This window comes from Spinacia oleracea, chromosome 4 (genome assembly GCF_020520425.1).
Source record: "Spinacia oleracea cultivar Varoflay chromosome 4, BTI_SOV_V1, whole genome shotgun sequence".
NCBI classification, from domain to species: Eukaryota; Viridiplantae; Streptophyta; class Magnoliopsida; order Caryophyllales; family Amaranthaceae; genus Spinacia; species Spinacia oleracea.
The window spans coordinates 147,636,436-147,657,331 of record NC_079490.1 but is presented as its reverse complement, the minus strand read 5'-3'; the positions used below and the strand labels follow the sequence as shown (position 1 = coordinate 147,657,331).

The following is a 20,896-nucleotide window of genomic DNA, read 5'->3' as shown; positions in this document are numbered from 1 at the left end:
TCTATATTTAATTTCTTTATTAAACAAGTCATAGAATTATAATAAAGTTCCATTTACACCGGAGTATTAGATTTGTAAATCCCCCTAAATTTGTATCAATATGTATACATGACAGCAAGCTGAGCAAAAGAAGAATAATAATAGTGTGAATGGCCAACCCTTTTAGACGTGTGTATAACCACTACTGTGGCAAATGCGAATGGCAAAGATATGACTAAAATGAGAGCTCAACAAATTCCATAGAATTGTTACAAATTAAATGTACCATAACTTTAAACGTGACGTAAGCATCATGTTTAGTCCACAGTGTACAACACACAAACAATCAGCTTTATACAATCTACGGGTCAAGGAAAGCACATGTTCAGAAAGTTTGAATTCAACAAAGAATTAGTTTGCAATAAATCAACTTTCTAAATTTGAACTAGTCGTCCTTGATTTTGGTTGATGATATTAGAATTCTCAACTAGTATTGTCAAGACATTATGACATGCATGATTTCCCAGAAATGGAGCTGGTAGTAGAATGTCAATGTATTACATGATTAGGAGAGGGAGAAATTAGCAAGGGTTCAGCACTTCAGCTGTTTCTTCATCTACACACGATTATGTACACGTGTATTGAATAACTTGCGCGCTGTGACAAGAGTTCACCCACTTCGTTCAACGATCTAGGTGTGCAGGGAATTCTACAACTTGATCCTTGTATGAGGGAATGAAAGTTCCCACTTCCCATTAGTGCAGAAAATGACATTCTTAATTTGTATCACCTGCAAATTCTGCAATCAAATACTATCCAATTAAATGAGAATATATGTCAAGCAAGTATGTGATTCATTAACATAATCTTTCAAGTAAAGAGACAAGGGTCTGAAGCTTACAAATGTGGTTACGGCTGGGATTCTACATCATCATGATAGATCCATCTCCTCGTGGACAGTGGCGTTAAGGACATGAGTTCAACTCGATTGATCAGGCGCCACTTGGTCATTTATCCAGGTTTTGGATCTCATCATCTATCTTCCATTCGTTTCTCCATCTTATGTTCCATTGTGGGCTGGAGTAAGGTCACAGAGGAACACAATTTTCAAAGGAGCTGTTTATGTTTAACTCAAAGCTCGGAGAAACACAGATGCACCACCACAACAATCACAATGCAGAATGAGCATAGCCTCAAACAAGGTCCTCATTAGACAGGATGAATACAAGAACAGCGTAAGTTGACTCACAGCGAGTAGTTCCTAAAACATGAAAGCACTTTCTCAGATAAGCATAATAAGCAAAAAGTCCCTCCACTACAAATGGGGTGGGAAGAGTCATAACAAACACAATATCATAAACAGGGACATCTTCTGAACAATATTAACTACCCCTTCCAAAGAACAATGATAACAAAAAAACAAATTCGTTATAATTTCAGGACCTACCTGTCACTGAAAGGCAAATAATGTTGATCCACGTATGGAAAGAATATCAGAGGTATTTACTACATTGCAGGCAGATTGAAGAGTCCTCCATAGCCTTCAGTAATACAGGCCTGGCATGTTAAAATTAAGGCAATAGTTAGCGTATGTACAATTAAAACAGATATTAAACTCAAAGCCTTCATGGGAGCACAATAGGGAAATATTGAAGCAGACAGTTGAAAGTTGGAATACAGTTAGGTATCATAATCAGCACAACCAACACAGCTAATTAAGCTATCTGCTAATGTCAGCTATTCAGAGAACCAAACCATGGATAAATAAGATAAGTAATGCTTTTATCATCCAAAAACCCTGGTACTGTAAGTAAAAGACAAAAGAAGAACCTTCCAAAATGGCACCAAACCCATGATAATCTAATCTCCTGATTCCCTTCTTAGTTCTTAGGACGTTAATTTAGCTGGGAAAACATTAGTTTTTTTAAAATTTTTATATAGAATAATTAGTACTATAACCGAAGAAAGTTTTTCTGTCAGACTAACTTTAGAAAAAGAATGGAACCAATTAATCTTGCAAATCATCATTACAAACTTGCAGATAAAGACAGTTCAACCCTTTTTTGCCAAATATATCTCTTATGACAAAAATCCATAAAAGACTCATTTTTTTAAAAAAAATGTCCGAACCAAAATAAAAATAAAAAGTAGCACAAGGTTAACTGCTGCAATTAGAAAGAAAGTTCTCTGATCCTTTATGAGAAGATGGTTGCAAAGAACTTCAAAAGAAGAAAAACAGAAGTCATCAAAATAAGCTTCAAAAATCATACTACGTATTTCTTAACAATTACTTTAAACAATTAGTAGAATCGGTCAGTCGGACAATGTGCTTACTAAAAGTGAAACACAAACCTGTAGATAAGGCAAGACAGCATCATATGCATGTTTAAAAGTCTTCGATTTCATTGTCAACCTGATCCAAAAACCAAATGTTATGATAAGGAATTACCAGAAAGATGATAATAATTATTATAAAAAAAAAAGGCCAAGGAAACAACATAATACAGAAAGGGGACACCTTCAACAAGCTCATGTTAGCATAAAATCCAAATTAACTAATGCCAGAGTCCGAACTTGGCTATTGGCTCATTAGATCACAATATACCTTTATCGAAGTCTTCATAATTACCGGAAGGTGATAAACTCATCCAAGCAGAATGAATTGCAACCAGAAGCAAATTTCAAAAAGTGCAGCTATGCTCCAAGCATCTGAGAGGCTGAGACCCAATTATGAATGACCAAGGCTTACTCAGATTTTTTTACTCTCTTTTGAAACTTGTCAAGGGAAGCATAATTGCAGAGATAGCAAACATGAAAGCCCTTAACCAGTAATTCCACAACTGCACATGTGAAATTCTAAACCTAACCCATCTTTGACTCAGATTTGAATTCCAATATGGATGTTGAGGGAATCCACTTTAATCTGAATACCAGTACGGCAGTACTTAACAATATTGACATTCATGGCTTGAAGATCATAGTATGATTTCTCTATTTAGTAGCCACAGGCCAAGAAAAATACTAAAGCTTCATTATTAACGTCTGCCTTGTCCTTTTGTTGAGATGCTCCATGAAAACATAGGCAAATTATTAGGAGTACCTCAGAGTAAAATTCAGATCACGTGACAACGATCTGAGGATGTACATAAAGGGTTGGACACCTGAGTTTGCCCCTAAATGAGCGGGGATTAAGTGTTCCCAAGTGCGCAGTATAACATCAAGAATATAAAAAGACAAACATAAAATGACAACACAGGCTGATATTTTGATAAATTTCTGTCAGAGCTAAGATCGTGCATCAAAATGTGAAAATGTAAAAACGTCATTTACGAAGTACTATTTAAGCAGAAGTTGTCATGTTAACATACCTTTTTAAAAGACGAAAACAAACATAGATTTCTTCTATGTCTCCTTCCAGCTTCAGCTGGATATACTGCCTCAAGAGCTCACATAAGCTATAAGAAGCTTCATCGGCCACATCATCACTTTCATCATTACACGTCTGGAATCTTGAGAGACAACATTGCAGAGTAGAGGACAACACCCCAGTAGACCTTGACCTGAGAAACATCTCTGCAAGGATGTTCAACATCAAACAATTACTAACTTTGAACTTATGGACCCAACAAGGAGGACTTCCAACCCAAAGGTTATTATCTTTAGCACATTCAAGGAATTCAGTATCATCTCCACCACATCTCACTTCCTGCACTTTCCCATAAACGTTACAAGACTCAGGCATACTATTTGGCCTCCGGTGTGAAGGAAGTGCCCCAACTATATCTGCTCTCAGTTCCTCAGGCAATTGGTGTAGTATAGACATATCCACTTGGCTTAGTGAATAAGGCATTAGATCGACAATTTCTGATTCTACCACAGAATTGGAGATAACTGCAGTTGATGTGCCAATAGCAGGCAATACCTCTTTTTCTTGATTCTTGGAACACCCAGCCTACAAGCACATCACCACAACAAAAAATCATTACAAAACATAACATACATACAAGGGCAACAACTAAATGCAGCAAACCAGCATGTCTACATGTTTCATGTTTGAATGAGACGGCAATACAATATTTTCCCTATTATTTCAAAAAAAAAAAAAAAATAATTAATTGTACTCGGCAGTTTGGGAAAAAAATCAACTTCAAAATCATGCAGAATCAATTGTAAAAGGAGGAAAACTCAACGCGGCAAATACTGCAGACTTTTTCAAACTTCATTTAGAAAGGCACCTACGTATCGTTTTACCTAACTGATTTCTCTAGCTGCGTCTCTTGAATTTTTTATCCTATGTTTTCGTTCCTTTCCGGAAGATGGACTTTTAAATGCTTATTCTAACATTCAACCTCTTCCTTCTCACAGATTCAGAATCCTGAAATATTTTCCATGTTTTTGACTGAAGTATACTCTTGAGCTGAATTAAAAAAACCCTTGCTCTAACAACAAACCCTATCATATACGAAGTATGACATATTTGTTCCTTAAATTATCACAACATTGCTTAAGGCTGTTATTCTGATGCAACAGTAAAAAAAATTGCCTACTATGTATTTATACTTGAATAGTTGAGTCATCAATATGTGAAGTGATTTAAGAGAGAAGCAAAACTACAAGATGACTCTTATGATAAGCATCGTTAAAATGTCAGCAACAAGAAAATCAGCAACAGAAAACAAGCTACCTTGTCTTTGTCATTAATGTTGTCAGTTTGAACACCAGCAGAAGCACGAACTTCATGTTCATGGAGGAGTTCACCTAAATGACCATTGAGGTTAGATAGTACTACAGGATTTTTCAAATATATCTAGAGTTCTAGACAGATTTTTACCTTCAACTTCCTCCATAGGCATAGAACAGACACTATGAAAGCCAGCTTTGCCTTTCATTTTTGAGATGAGATCAGTCAACTTCCCTCCATACATATCATTAATCTCTGAAAACAACTCTGGAGGTAGGCTCTTAATAACACCCAGATCAAGATCATCTAATGACGGTAGCGCAACACCTGGGTTTAAGTGAGTTTGATGGTACGGAGGATTTGAAACCATTGCTGAAGGTCCAGCAAGCTCAAGATGAGATTGACCTACACCAAAATTAACATGAAATGAAATACAATGTCTCAACAAAAAGCTGAAAAGGTTGAATACTTCATTTAATTACAAAGTTAAAGATAAATCATCTATTTCATCTTTAAGCAAGTAAACCGGAAATAATGACAATATAAGAAACTAAGAACAGACAACTACTTTTTGCTATCCCAGAAACATGAATTCTTTTTACATCCTGCAAATTAATCACGTTTTCTTACTGAGTTATCCATCTGACTAAATAGCATGCACCACAATTAAACAAACATATAACAGCTTTTATATAGCATATACGGCAATCTGAATTGAGGTATTATTCTAGTCTCCTAAAACTATGAAATGGGCTTATTGCTAGTCACTAGCAATGTCCTTTCCAAGCACATTCTTTTGCAGAGATCATCATGTCATACCACCCCATGTTGGCAGGAACAAATGGGTAACCACTCCTGGACCTAGACATTGTTTGAGAGGGGTGATATGATAGTATTCCCTCAATCATACTCTATCTTCACTTTGTTTCCAGACATTTTCACTGGTAACTGAATCAACAACTACAAAGAGATCCCTGTAACCTTCAAGATTTTTTTAAAAATATATATAAAAAAGCATTAGAAAAGTTAGTTCCCGTACATCTAAAACTAGCCATAAGAAGCTAAAGTTGGCATTGCATGATGTTGCAGCACCTGCATCGTGATTGAGATTCAGGATGTACTAACAAGAGAAAAGAATGCAGCGTATAGAATGTTAAACAAATGAAATAAGCCCCATAGATATAAATGCAACACATCCAACCACGCCAATTAGGCCTTCCAAGAATCAATATTTATGATTACATCTATATGACTCAACGATAAAAAAGTAAGGCATATTGAAAGCAGAATAGTAGGATGTCCCAAGCAAACATGTGCCTCTAATATGTTAAGAAAATACATTCAGCACGAAGATTAATAAAACACTGGTGCATGAAGATGGTAGATTTAACATACCTGTATCGCGTACTTTACTCTGTTCATTGGAGCTTGCTGAGCCAGATCCAAGCCACGACCTAAGAGTGTTTCTTTCTTTCCCTTTTGAACAAAAATGAAAGGTGACAATAGATACTGTCAGAAATATTAAAAATGTAGTAGCAAATCCATGTCCATGGTGCACAAATCAAAGACATAATTTACTAAAGGATAAAGAAAACAAGATGGAAATTAGAAAATATCAGAATCCAAAAGAAATTGTTAATAAAAGACAAGGTGCTCAAACTGATATTGTTAATAAAAGACAAGGTGTTCAAACAGGCTCACACAAACCTTGCTTCAAAGTATCGACACTCTCGAGCTTGGTCACTTGTAATCCGATTCCTCGGATATCTTTGACATCTAGACAGAAATAAGTCAATGAATAAGATTTCAGGTGAAATCCAAATTTATCGTAAGAGGGATGGAAGGATAAGTTGACAACAAAACACTACTACATAAAGAAAACACCTAATGTTTCTCAAACATTTGAACAGCCAATAGTTCTACAAGTGACAGAAGTTGTGAGAATCTAAGGGGAAAAAAACCGATTGCTTAACTCTACAGTTCAAACCTCTATATCCTGACTTCCCCGCTCATGCATGCCTTACGCATACAAAAAGGCAACATGGACCATCCCATCTCTCGCAAGGAATCAAGGACATAAGTAGAAACATTTTAACTTTTCTTATTAGCTGGGTTTAGATAAAGGCGTAAGAAGACAATAGCCCAGCTCTACACCGGCAGAGAGCTAGTATCAATGGGGTCTGGCTATCCCAAAAAGAAAAAATAGAGGAGCTTTTGTGGCATATTGCAGCCTTAACTAATTTTTACAATAGATGAAACAGAATTTACTAATTTAGCACACTTGATTTATTTTTTCAATTCAAACTTCAAATATTTAGAATTCACAATTTATCATGTAATATAGACAAAATTTAATCTGTACTCATCATCAATAACAGCCAGTATTACTTAACGGAAAAAAGTAAAAGATCCCAGACACAAGCTAACCTATGTGAAAAGATCCAAATAACTGCAAAGTTTTCCTTTGAAGAATTTCCACATCATCGGTTGCAACTGGAACCTGAAATAAGAATTAGTAAATCCAATGATGATCACAGATTTCCACGAAAAATGACAAACTTTAATCTAAACATACTGTTGTAGAGTGACTAAGATTTTCACAAGCTCCATGACCCATGTATTTTGTTGGCTCCCCTGCATCTTTTATACGCTTCTTGATCTGGGAATTGGCAAGGCAAACCAAGACAAAGATTGAAGCTTAATTGTAAGAGTCATTAACACCTTGAATAACAAACAAACAAGTATAATAGAGTCAACAAAATTGTGAAGTACTCCAGAAGTCCAGAGCGTATATGCGAAAGAGAAAGAAAATGAAGAAAGAAAAGGCCAAAGGAAAAAACTTAAAGAGCATAAAACATTTTCAGAAAAAAAAAGGTAACATAGAAAGCTAGTTTTTGTAGAAAAGAAAAGAGATGTACCTTTAGCGTAAAGGTACGTCCGTGTAATCCACATCCCTGCAAGCGCAAAGATACCTCCTTGCAAAGGCTCAAGAGAAAGCGTTCACTCTGAACATGAGAAAATATTTGTCATACATATCCAAGGGCACAGAACTGAATATTGAATTCATAAAAGGAACTAAGTAAGAACCAACATCTTTTACATCCTTGAAGCGCACACCCCAATTTACATCAGCACCAATCGACTTGCTTTCCTACAGAAAATGTGTTTCACTAATCAAAACAACTACTCGATGGAAGCAGCATAACACTTATACGCAAAAAGCTAGGTATTTAAAAATACAATACATATTAGCAAAGGCATATACTAAGCTTGTCAAACATAACAGGGTACAGAATCAATCATCATTATCATTATCATTACCCCATTGCCTCAAAGAGGCTCCCGCAAGAAGCGAGGTAAGGGGGGGTCGGACGTACGCAACCTTACCCCCACAATTGCAGAGAGGTTGTTTCCAATTGACCAAAAAGCGATAGCGGGACGACAACGAAACGACCATCTTCTAATTCATGGAAAGTAAGCGAAAAGGTTTTAAGAGCCATTTTGATTTAGTCCATTACACCCCACAGCCAAAAAAATAAATGAATCTTTGGCTCCATCGGAAATGGACAATAAGCAGAATCAATATCCAAAGAAAAAAGCTTGAAAATTGAAACACTGCCCTGGGAATTCACAACACAGTTTTTCTTCGGTGCATCTCATCATTATCATCAACATTATCATTACCCCATTGCCTCAAAGAGACTACCACAAGAAGCGGGGTAAGGGGTGGTCGGGTGTACGCAACGTTACCCCTGCAATTGCAGAGAGGTTGTTTATAATTGACCCAAAAGCGATAACGTAACGACAACGGGACAACCATCTTCTACTTCATGGAAATGAAGTAAAGAGGTTTTAAGAGCCATTTTGATTTAGTCCATTACATCCCACAACCAAAAGAACAAATGAATCTTCAGTGCATCTCCGAAGCAAAAAAAAAGGAGATAAAAAAGTACACTCAAATAAATCAAAAGAAGTGGGAGCCATCCAAACAAAGGACACTTAAATAGGAACCACAAAAGGCTGAGTTCAATCTTCCATAAGAGTCATAGACTTCTAGAAATGACTCGCCATGTTTTTAGCTTACATACCTCCTATCTAGAATATCTTCCGTAAATATCTATTCATAGTTGTTCATGTTAAACCTAATCTTAAACAGTTAAACGTCGATTCCAAATCCCTTCGATTGAAAGGATAATAAAACACCCCCTAGTAGCCCCTACCAAGTACCAATACACCACGGAAACTTCAACAGAGAAAACACTGTGAATTCCCTTCTCATTTGCTCCTCGACAAAAATACCGGCTGCATTTTTGTAGCTACATATATCATCAAAGATACGGAGTATTAAAGAACGAATAAGGAATATGTGAACCCCTAAAGTTTTTTCCGTAGCTAGTCTTGCTGCAAGATGTAACTGCATCGAAAGTAGGTACATAACCTCTCAATTCCTCATGAGCAACCACCATACAAAATTTTAAGTAAACCAAAGAGACAAGTATCATATATTATGCCAAACCTGAATGACTCCAACTAGCCGGTTATCAACACCTCTGGAGTAATTCCACAACATTTCACCGGTTTTTGTTCCGAAGTCCCTCTGTAAAGCCTCCTGCAGTTTCAATACAGCAAACCTTGTTGAGAAATTTTGTAAGAGAAAACTCCCTGGTAAGGTTTCATAATCTTACATCCAGGAGGAACAAAGAGGCAGATAAAAGAAATAATCAACCAATATTCCAATCAGACAACATCAAAGTTAGCACTGATGCTTCTCACTAAATATTAGACCTTGGGAAACATTCGCAGCTGGCCGCAAGTCTGAACTCCTTTCTTTTTCAACTTTTGCTCCAACACATGTCCAATTCCTGGGAGTGCCTTTATAGGGAGTGGTAACAGATACTCATCGACCTGTAAGAGTGATAATTTCAGAGAGAGAAAATCAACTGTAAGGGAGCAATGGCTCCAAGAGAGAGACGGAGAAAGGAACTTAATAAGATCTGTGCACAAGACAGCAAAGAGAAAACCGAGCGAGCTCTCAAACCCGATAAGCTACAATCAAATAAAGCCCAAGATGTTCTAAATCATCCGTCTGGAGACAGAAAGTTCACTGGAATATTAATTGCTCTGGTAGAAGAAAGAAAGAAGAAAGCAAAGGAAAACCCGAGCCAATTTAGAAATCCCTAAACCATAGATTACGTAAAGCCGAAGCTGAATGAAGCTCGCCTGGACTGCAGCTCAGCTCTTTGGCTTAAATTAATACCTTCTAAATTATTCTTCAAATTAGTTAGAATAAGGTAATTACAACTTTGTGCATGCAGAAATTTAAATCTTTCATGCATCATAATCAAGCAATCTTGACTAAGCAAGATCGAGTTGAGCTTTGCACAAGCTCATTAACAGCCCTAGTCATGCAACTTTATTGAGTTTCTTTTTCCAAAAATCTTTTACATGAAACTCTTAGGAATACCTTCTCCGGAGAAATGTAGCATTGACCATTTGGTTTAGCAGTTCTGGTGGCAAGACGAGCCATAAGCATATTTGCAGCAATCCCTGCACTAGCTGTGCAACCTGTAGTTTCAAAGATCTCTTTTCTTATTTCTGAAACTAAAAGCTCAGGCTCTGCCACTTCTAAGTCAGTGACATCCAGAAATGCTTCATCACAACTTACTGCCTGCAGATAAACGGATATTCTGTCAAAGAACACTAACAGACTGACAGTAAAGATTAAATTGTATAGGATATTTTAACACATGCCTGCACTTTATCGCAGTGTTTATGCAAGATGTTGTAGAATTGGTCAGCTACCTATCACAACAACAGATGTTTCATATAGCTCTAAAGACACAAAAATCAGGACTTCAATATTACCCCCTCTCCCCTTATGTTTTGGAGGGGGGGGGGGGGGGGGGGGGGGGGGGGGGGGGGTTGGTACAATACCTCTTCATAAGCTTCAAAATTGTAAGGTACGATTTCCAGATGAGGACAACGAGCCTTGGCATCTCTGACGAACATTCCAGCTTTCACCCCTATTCCGAGAAACACAAAACCACTTGACTATGAATAACAAAAAAGTGTGTATTTAAACCAAAATGCTTACTGGCACAAGGATTTTAAAACAACCATAATCTCGCGCAGGATAGTTAGCAGAAGAAATTTCAGAAGTTCCTCTAGGACTGTCTGAATGGCACACTGCTACAGGCTTGTCCATCAATTCTGGACGGTTCCTGATAACGACAGCCACAAAAAAGCAGTCCTGCAATGGAATATTTGTCAAGAGGGTCGAGATAGTGGAAAATTGTAACTGGGGCTTTGAGGAAGGGGGGATACATTTTCATTTTTGTGTGTATGAGACTTGAGAATTAGAACTAATAACAGATTACAGAACGAGGAAAATTTAAGAAAAAGATTCAAATCCTTAAGTACCATGTCCATGTGGATGATAGTGGCTTTTCGGGAAGTAGAAGAAGCATTAACATCAATGTTTTTTTGCTTCATTTTATTGGAAGGGCATGCAAATCGCTTACGGTACCGATTCCTCCAAGTTCCTATGAAGTGCAACCTTGAACTCTGCTCATCCACAAAAAAATGTTAACATACTTCATGTTAGGACAGGCGATGCAAAAAAGACTGTACTCAAAATTTTGAAAAAAAAATAACCCTAGACATGTCCAATCAAGTTAGAGACTTTGGGAGAGAGTGGGACAGGGGGGGAGGGGGTTAGCATGCATTTGGTGCTGAAAAATATTCAGTGTGTAACAAAACCATTCCTATAGAGTACATAGGCGTTTAAGGAATTTCCTGAGAAAGAAATTTTGGTGCATTTTGACAGATCAATAGCATAATCGCCCTAGGATGCTCGGACTCGGGTACGGGTGTCCGACTCGAGTACGAGTCCAAGAGTCTGACACGAAATATTCTAAAATGAAGGACTCGGGGACACGTTATAGAAGTGTCCAAACTTCGGATATGGACTCGGGGACACGACAAATGTAATTTATTTATTATATAAATATGCATAAATATTTTATTCCTGTCATTATTTTTTATTATCCCAAAATAATTATACTTTGCATTTAAATGGCAGAGGAATCTAAAAAAGAGTTAAAGATGTTACAGTAACTTTATGGTAAAGATAAGTCATTTACTATTTTAGCTTAAAATAAAATAGATGTCCTTTATGGGGAAAAGAAGTCCTTTATTATTTACATTCAAAAAAAAAAAAGTCCTTTATTATTTTAATGTACAGCTGTAAATCTTTAAATATATTTGACTTTTCTCCTGCTTACCCAAGCCCCAACTCTACCCACGTGAATCTCTTATTTTTTAAAAATGGAAGGCTGAAAATGCCTCTATAGTGTAGATAGGGTGGTTCCGGTGACTAATGTGGAAGATTCCGGCGACCAAAAGCCTTAGATTTCTCAAGCGAGTGATAATTTGGGATCGGATTTGTCAGGCGAGCAAAAGCCCCCAGTTTTCGTTCTCTATATTCCTGATTTGGACCCCCAATTTTCAGATCTGGGTTTTCAAAACCCTAACTGACGAGTCGGTTTTTCACTTGGCGGGTCCGATCCGGATTCCGTGTCCGCACCCGCGTCGTGTCGTGTCGACACCGGTACGACGGGGTGGTGGAACGAGTCCGAGCATCCTAGTAATCGCCTCATGATATATCATGAAATGCAGTTGAAAGCAAAATTATGTAAAAATAACAGCAAATCAACCAATGGATGTCAAGAAAGTCATATGCAATCATAACCAATGCACCTGCGAGCTATATTATGCTAATTCATTCGTGCCTGCAACAAATTGGGGACAACACGGGAACACATGATCAACAACCTCAACATTCCCCTAATACTCCAAAGAAATGTTTTGGTTGTTGATCTTGTGTATACATCAGATATTTCGAAGAAACGTTTTTCCAATAACCAATGCACCAAATGTTTACTCAACTCCAAAGGAACTCACAAGTCACAACTTAGAATGTTTTCTTTAAGAATCACTAAGTCACTGTATAAAACAAAGAACTGCCTACGTCCCATTTTACTTTCCCCATTTTGCTGGTATGTTCCAGCTTGCCCCATTTCCTTTTTGGTAAACTTTTCCTCTTTTTCTCTCAAGTTGGGTCCCACAGCCACCCTCCCACTTTCTGCTCTCTACTTTTTAACTCTCCTAAATCATGTGCAAAGGGTTATGGGCAAATAAGAAGGGACTGAGGGAGTAATAAAGATAATCTATGTCACTTATAAATATCAAGGTCTTGAATGAAAATTCATGATTTTCACCAACGGAATCATTATATTTTATAATGCAGGAACAACTCTTTAAAAACACAAACCTTAGCCTCACCCAACATCCAGCCACTAAACCCACAGGAGCGGAGAAAAAAAGTGAAAGAGAATAGGAAAACATGTATAGTATTCACACCTTAAAATAGTTTTCGACAAAATTTGGATCCTCAAGGGTTGAGTTACGGCGGCAGGAAGATCCCTTGACTAGCGAACCAGATGATTCCCCACTAGGCTTTGTATATAAATCGTGACTGTTGGTTGGACTAAACTCAACTTCGTCCACTGACTTCCCATTTTCTAGTTGTGAAAATTCTTCTTCTCCAATTGTTTGCTCCAGAGTATTTTCTGTATCAAATTGCTTACATCTATCATCCTCCATCACTTTTTGACTTTGCCTAGAACATTCAGAAAATCCATCTGAATCAGAAGAGGCATGATTAAGCAAATCACCATCCCTCACATCTGAACCTTCTGCTTCAGCTTGCAACATACAAGTTGAATCAGACAAAACAACTTGACTGGCTGGGTTGCGTTTCAAAGTGAAGAAAGCAGACAGCTTTGGTTGATTGGTTGCTTCATTGACCAGCTGATCGAGTTGGTATGGAACCCCTACAGAAAGAACTCAACAAAGTTAGCGGTGTTAGGAAATAAACATAACTTAATTAAACCGGTGAAGGCTCGTGTCGGAGTTTGGGGTCCAAAGTCTAAGTTGGGTCATGCCCGAAGTCAGGCAAACTAACCAAAGTGGGGTGCGGACACTTGTTCGTGGGAGGCATTTGAAGCGTAATGATATAGCATTGCTGCATCACTTGGTAAGTAATGAATCAATGTTAATTGCGGCAAAGACATCAATCACTAGGCATCAATAGGTTGTAGCTTTCAACAATACAAGTTCCATAGTTTTTTAGGGTAGTTAGTTTAATTAGTTTCCTAGTTTAATTAGAATTGTAATTAGGAAACTAGATATATTTTGGTATGTAACAATCTCTAGAATTATTTAGACTTGGGGAGCAAGTATAATTCTAGTAGATGTGGGTTTCTAGTGTACCCTATAAAAGAGGGTTTAAGCCTAGCTAAAAAATAAAAGAGGGAAAATACATTGGTGAGAGGAATCATCAATCAAGGCTATTGTATTATTTTGCAGGAACTTAATAATCTCTATTACATAAGGGAAGATGGGAGGGGCATTTCGGTAATCCTATTTTTGGTGTCCCTCATGTAAAAGACTAACATGTCCCTACTAACCATAAATTATATTAACAATAAGTATTAAATACAATAAAAAAGAAAAAGAAAATCAATCAATAGCCACAATAAATAATGTCATAAAGCGAAAAAGTCAGAAATAAATAAGGAAAACTACAAAAAAAATAACTGATCACAATAAAGATTACGTAGGCAAAAAGTCAAAATTAAAAGGGGAATTTTTTTTACCAAATACTTAATTATAGCTAACTTAATCCACCAAAATCAGGGCCAAAAATTAAAAGGAATTTTATTTTACCAAATACTTAATTACAACCAACTAACCCACCTTAATGACACAAAAATAATTAAAAAAATTAAAAAAAAGAGTCAAAAAGTCAATCAATTACCCATTAATATACTCCTCTACAATGTATGTTTATTAATGTTAAATTGCTAATAACTTGAGAAAAGATGACAAATCCTTTATTTCTCTCCATTTTAATTCATAACCCCTTAATTCTCTCCATTTTTATTCATAAAAAAATTATAAAAAAAAAAAAAAAACCTACGTTCTAATGCTGCAGTCCAAATAATCCACTTAACGACATTCTTTCTCTACTCGCTATCAAAACCTAATTTTCGAAATACTTTTTTCCAATTTCTCTAAGAAAAAAGTCAATCAATTTCCGAAGTTATTTTTACCAATTTCTCTAAGACACTATATGTTAATTTTCTTTACTTTAGTACTACAATTTAGATTTTTCGTCGTATAATATGTTTATTACATTGTTTAACTATGTAAATGCTAGAGACTAATTGACTATATCTAAAATTCCTTCATATGAACTTTTTGAACGGTTTTTCTAGCATATTATTTAATGTGATTAGTTGCCATAACGCGATTTTTAGTTTTTATATAATCTCGCACGCATAGCGTGCATATAAGACTAGTACGATAATATTTGGGGGAGGAAACCTAAGTTTCCTCATAAACACTTGTGTCTTTTATTATTATTTTTGTTATTTGTTCTACATTGTATTGGTAGGGTTTGTTCCCAATCGTTCGTGGCACGCGTTTGGTTATAACAAGCGGAATATACAACACAAATATTTCTTAATAAGATCATCATTATCACAACAGGAAAGAGAATTCTACTTCAGATTTGGGAAAGGCTAGATCGGTAGAAAGGATAAAGAGAAACTAGCGTCCCCAAAAGACCCCAACGTTCTCCCCAAAAACAGGTCCTTCGGAAAAAAAGTCAAAATCATTAAGACACGACATTTCTCTCCTTGGTGGAAAACTTCTTATTCCCTGCCAAATTCTGGATTAGTCCAAATTATGGAAAAGAGAAAAACAATAGTCCAATGTCTTCTTACAAATATGTTTCCCACTTTCCCTTAACCTTTTCCATAGAAATCTTCCATAGAGTGTTCTCGCTGGTCTACTGGGAAGGGAAAAAATTATGAAAGTGAGTACAAGAGGTATTTAATATATAAAACCCTATTCTCCAATCGTAAAACATAATTTAATATATAAAGTAAATAAGACATTGGTGAAAGTTAATGCCCCACGAGTCCATGACCCTCTCTGCCATTTTAATAGGTTTACTTTGAACTTTTCTTGTTGTTGAAAAATTATACTCCTATCACTCGGATCCAGCTAACACATTTATGCACCACTCCTCTCCTCACAGTTATCGCATTTTCTTAATACACAGTGTTGCATAGAGTCCATAGACAAACTGGGACTATAGCAATAGCCCATATCGTACATGTGAGCCTTCAGCCTGTAGGCTCTATTTCAGTAAGGAACATTTCTGTTTTCTTTCCTTTAGTTTTAGCTAAACACTAAAGGATGGGAACGTATCACAAAATACAAGTGAGCAGATTAAAACCATCTTGAACACATTTATAAAGTGTCAGAAAATGAAATCAATAGTAAGGATAAGCAGATGAGAACTCACAGTTCAACAGTTTCCTAGCTGCCACACAATCCAACACCCAAGTGGGTTTCACAACAGGAAGTCCACCGCTGAAAGATCTATACCAAAGACGCAAACAATTGAACCACATCCCATAAAACCTGTGGTATTCTACCATCAATATGAAGAAACATTTGATAAAAGAAGAAAACCTGAGGTTCTTAATTTTACTGTCAGGCAGGTTACTGCATATTATATGAGTGACACGATGCCTCGAGAAGTAATTCTCAACCCGTCCCCCATGCTTCAACATGTATGCCCGGAGCTCCTATAAGGGTTATAATTTATGTTAATCATGAAAAGTACTAATCACTTCAAAATCACTTCAAGGACCAACTAAAAGGAATTCTATATTACGATAGCACCATTACTAAGCATTATACTACCCTAGTATTTTACAAGTCAGTAACACAAGGATAAAACTGGTGGTGAAGTTTTAACAACAAACCTGACTAGAGGGAATTGTAAACCCATCCACAAAAATAGAAACACCCTGAAATATGGGCTTTACAGAATCAGAACCACTGTGAGTAGAATTTGAAGCTTCTGCATCAAACTGCTCATGTAATTTCTTATTCTTCACAGCCATATAACTGCATAACACATTTCGTTACCAAAAAATTAAGCTTCAGTTTCAATTACCCTAAAAAAACCAAGTGCCAGAATTTTCCATAATTAGATAAGCAACTAAAAATTAGGCCTATTCTGAATCGATCACTATATAATTAAAATACTGACGAATTGCAGCGATATTAATCGAATTCTTGTACTAATTGAAATTGAAATCAATTAAGCAATATGAGAACACAATCCACATAAACTTCGGCGATTGTGAACGAAAATTGAAATGAAATTTAACAAATTTGACGGGAAAAAGAAGAAATTACCTGCCGAAATCGGAAAATGGGGCACTGCCAAAGGAAGAACGAGAAGAGGAGAGAGAATTAGCTCCCCAAGCAGCGCCTAGGGTTTTCTGATTGGTATTCTTCTTCTTATTGTTGGTGTTATTGGATGAATTAGAGTTGAAGCTCCGTTTGGAATTTCCAGAACGAGTTACATCGTGGCTCATTTTCGTCGGAAATTGTTAGGAAAAAAAACGCGGGAGAAGATGAAGGTTGTTTGCAGAGTGAAAGGGAAGACAACAAACTTACAACGAAAGCTTGGGATGAGAGAGTCAGTGGGAATTTCTACGGAATACGGAGTATTTTTGAAGCGGCAAATACGAATTCTGCTATTTATATTTTGTGAATAAGCCAAAATCTAATCTAATATACATATATAAAGGAGGCATATTTGCTAAAAGATTAAAGCGTCACCTAGGATTACTAATGGTTTCTAATATACATAGATAAAGGAGGCATATTTGCTAAAAGATTAAAGCGCCACCTAGGATTACTAATGGTTTTGGCCAATGAAAAATAAGATTTCTAATTTCTTTTTGAATTAAAAAAATCAAGTGTCACTTAGATAATTAATTAGTTGCCACATAGATATTTTAATTAATTAATTATTAATATATACAACTCCATCGAAAATCAAACACTCTAATAATTAAAAAATAATTGATTGCCACGTAGATAATTAATTATGTGCTACATAGATATTTTAATTAATTAATTAATTACTAATATATACAACTCTATCTAAAATCAAACACTGTAATAATTAAAAAATAAATCTAAAATAAAATTCATCCAAAATCAAACAATAATCTAAAATAAAATAAATAAAATTCAAACATTAATCCAATATTAGAGCGCCACGTAGAGAAATTTAATGGCTTCGGCCAATGGAGGAATATTTGCTGAAATATTAGAGCGCTACCTAGGATTACTAATGGTTTCGGCCAATGAAAAATAATATTTCTAATTACTTTTTGAATTTAAAAAATCAAGTGACACGTAGATAATTAATTAGGTGCCATGTAGATATTTTAATTAATTAATTACTAATATGTACAACTCCATCGAAAATCAAACACTCTAATAATTAAAAAATAATCGATTTCCACGTAGATAATTAATTAAGTGCCACGTAGATATTTTAATTAATTACTAATTTATACAACTCCGTCTAAAATCAAATACTCTAATAATTAAAAAATAAATCTAAAATAAAATTCATCCAAAATAAAACAATAATCTAAAATAAAACAAATAAAATTCAATTTAAAATCAAACATTAATCCAATATTAGAGCGCCACATAGAAAAATCTAATGGTTTCGGCCAATGAAAAATAATATTTCAAAATTAATTTTGAATTAAAAAAGTCGAGTGTCACGTAAAGAAATGATTAACTTTCACGTAGATATTTTTTATTAATTATTTATTAATATTACGCATATACAATTTCATCCAAAAACAAACACTTTCATAATTAAAAAAAATCAAAAATGAAATTCCATGCAAAATAAAAAGCTAATCTAATCTAATATATAAAAGTGGTATGTACATAGGATTTTTATTTAACCATAACAATTTAATAGAATCCGTGCATCGCACGGGCTAAAATCTAGTATTATATATATAAATGAGTCATTTTTGCCGAAATATTAGAGCGCCACGTAAGATTACTAATGGTTTCGGCCAATTAAAAATAAGATTTCTAATTTATTTTTGAATTAAAATAATTGAGTTCCACGTATATAATTAATTAGATGACACGTGGATATATTTTAATGCAATCAAAAAAGTTATAAACTCACGTGTTAAAATCATAACACAAGTTTTGATTAAAAAAAAAAAGACTTAGATCTAATGAATTAAGCCGTACTCCTATTAGATACATGAAACTAAAAAAAAGACTTAGATCTAATGAATTAGGCCGTATACTCCTATTCATTAACAAATTAATTAGTATTGCTTCCTACGTATACTCCTATTATAACACAATTTTCCTACGTAAACTCCTATTAGATATTAACAAATTAATTACTATTGCTTACCTACTTATAGTCCTATTATAACACAATAGTCAGATTGATAATCCTATTAGATAAATTTATAAGAATTGGAAGTTCTAATCATTTTCAAATTTATAATTGATTAAGTCCTATAAATTGATCGTATTGTTCAATTCATTCGTGTTTCGCGCTTGATTGATGTGGTGAACTTTCGCAAACAAAATAGTTTAATAAGTTTGGACATGGTCCTCATCGACGAAGAGGTATATAATTTTTCTAATATGTACTTTATGATTTTAAAATAAACTTCTTAATTAACTTATAATGCTATTATTTAACTGCAGGATGATTATATGCATGCCTCAATTAAAGCAAATTTTGTCCAACACTTTCGTCCAAAATTAATTGAGGGGAAAATCTACACAAACAGATATTTTTCGGTCCAACCTAATAAGGAACAATATCGTATTGTCGGCGACAACTAAATAATGATACAATTTTTTCAAAATGCCGTTGGAAATATAGATAATACCAATGCATCGATTTGATTGTGTACAGTTACAACACTTGGATCAGTTTGTTAAAAACTATTCACTCCCTGATATGTATAATTCTGTTATTTATTCTGTAGTAAAGTTTATTTGAGTTATTGCGTAACAATTTTTCTAAATACTTTGTCTTTTTTTTCCTTGGTTGTTTTTTCTCTTTTTAGATGTCGTTGGTATGGTTGTGAATGAAGTTGAAGATTCTATCGAAATAGAAGACCAGTGGTACACATTTTTTTTTTCTTATTCTAAAGAGTTAATTAAATATATTATTTATGGTGTTATTATTATTTAGTTTTTTCTTCTTATTCTAAAGAGTTAATTAATTCGCAACAAAAAACCCAACTTGGTGATTCCACTAAACCTTTTGCTATAGTTGTTACCTCTACCATGGTAAAACAATTTTTAGGTAATGGTATCACATATTATGTCTCATGTATTTCTTAAAAATTGTTTTATGAACCATATATTTATATTTTTTATTTTATTTTATACAGGAAAAATTAATCTAACCACTTCACCGTCAACCAAGATATATATAAATCTTGATGTTCCGGAGGTTCGTAAATTGAAAGACATATGGAGGTATAGTTCATATATATGGTACACTAAATAAGCTAATTAATTATTCTTGCAATTGACGTGGGTTTGATTGACTTTGTTTCCATTTTTGTGGGTGTTCGCATTTCCCATCTTAGAGCCGAGCTAGCGAAAGTGTTTCATTGTAATGTGGCGGAATTAGACCTAGAGGAAAAGATAAATACAAAACCGTTACTAAAAAGAAAAAATAAAACGAAACCCGTGCATCGCACGGGCTTCAAAACTAGTTTTTAAATACGAGTAACACATTTTGAATGGAGCATCAATGCATCATTTACCAATATGGGATTTGCCTGGTTCGAGACATGACACGGTTCAATACGGAGTATGAAGAAAGAATGGTATGGAATGGATCTACATGAGATGGGTATAGCGCGACACATTATTGGCGTGTAAGGTCGTGTCTGAGAGACATTTTTGTTGGAAAAATACAACAACACACGATATGATTAGTGATGGCAATGAATTGGATTCAGATCGGGTGTGGTTTCACCCGCATCCACCCGTTTATCAATTCGTTCCACCCGCATCCATCCTTCACACGCTTAACCCATTACCCCACATCCACCCATCTGTCATCCCCAGATGAAACGGGTGGATCGGGTGAATAATGGATGAATATTTTATTATTAAAAAATTACATCAACTTTAACATATAGTCATTTTCATCAGTAAAAAAAACAACCAATGTTTTGAACAAAATACTTTGCAACAAGAATTAAAAAGATTTTC

The 20,896-nt window shown here is 35.2% G+C and overlaps 1 protein-coding gene and 1 long non-coding RNA gene across 4 annotated transcripts; one reads left to right on the top strand and one right to left on the bottom strand.

Annotated features, from left to right (window-relative positions):
* Positions 1-245: 245 nt before the first annotated feature.
* Positions 246-17,324, bottom strand: LOC110778619 (DNA repair protein REV1). Of its 3 annotated transcripts, none has more exons than XM_056827429.1 (25): positions 17,003-17,323; positions 16,564-16,708; positions 16,268-16,383; positions 16,098-16,174; positions 13,082-13,554; positions 11,081-11,224; positions 10,778-10,910; positions 10,595-10,683; positions 10,408-10,462; positions 10,125-10,324; positions 9,446-9,565; positions 9,177-9,269; positions 7,752-7,811; positions 7,579-7,665; positions 7,236-7,319; positions 7,088-7,160; positions 6,368-6,436; positions 6,056-6,136; positions 4,811-5,065; positions 4,664-4,737; positions 3,348-3,931; positions 2,332-2,392; positions 1,427-1,536; positions 881-1,240; positions 246-791 (listed from the first exon to the last, which is right to left on the bottom strand). In XM_056827429.1, exons 1-23 carry the CDS (start codon positions 17,182-17,184, stop codon positions 1,486-1,488), a joined length of 3,306 nt encoding a protein of 1,101 aa, XP_056683407.1. In that variant the 5' UTR covers positions 17,185-17,323; the 3' UTR covers positions 246-791; positions 881-1,240; positions 1,427-1,485. The 3 variants fall into 3 exon arrangements, with proteins under 3 accessions (XP_056683407.1, XP_056683406.1, XP_056683408.1); XM_056827428.1 differs by having other exon boundaries at positions 246-778; XM_056827430.1 differs by lacking the exon at positions 10,408-10,462 and having other exon boundaries at positions 246-778; positions 10,125-10,328; positions 17,003-17,324.
* Positions 13,548-20,452, top strand: LOC130459838 (uncharacterized). The gene is made up of 3 exons (XR_008919506.1): positions 13,548-13,757; positions 19,364-19,789; positions 20,062-20,452. It is a non-coding gene; the product is annotated as an uncharacterized lncRNA (long non-coding RNA).
* The last annotated feature ends 444 nt before the right edge of the window (positions 20,453-20,896 follow it).

Coding starts and splice junctions, on each gene's coding strand:
- LOC110778619 (XM_056827429.1), bottom strand. CDS start 17,184: ATGAGCCACGATGTAACTCGTTCTGGAAATTCCAAACGGAGCTTCAAC. Junction 10,463..10,594: donor ATTTTGAAGCTTATGAAGAG/GTATTGTACCAA, acceptor TTGTTGTGATAG/GTAGCTGACCAATTCTACAA. Junction 4,738..4,810: donor GCCTATGGAGGAAGTTGAAG/GTAAAAATCTGT, acceptor ATGGTCATTTAG/GTGAACTCCTCCATGAACAT.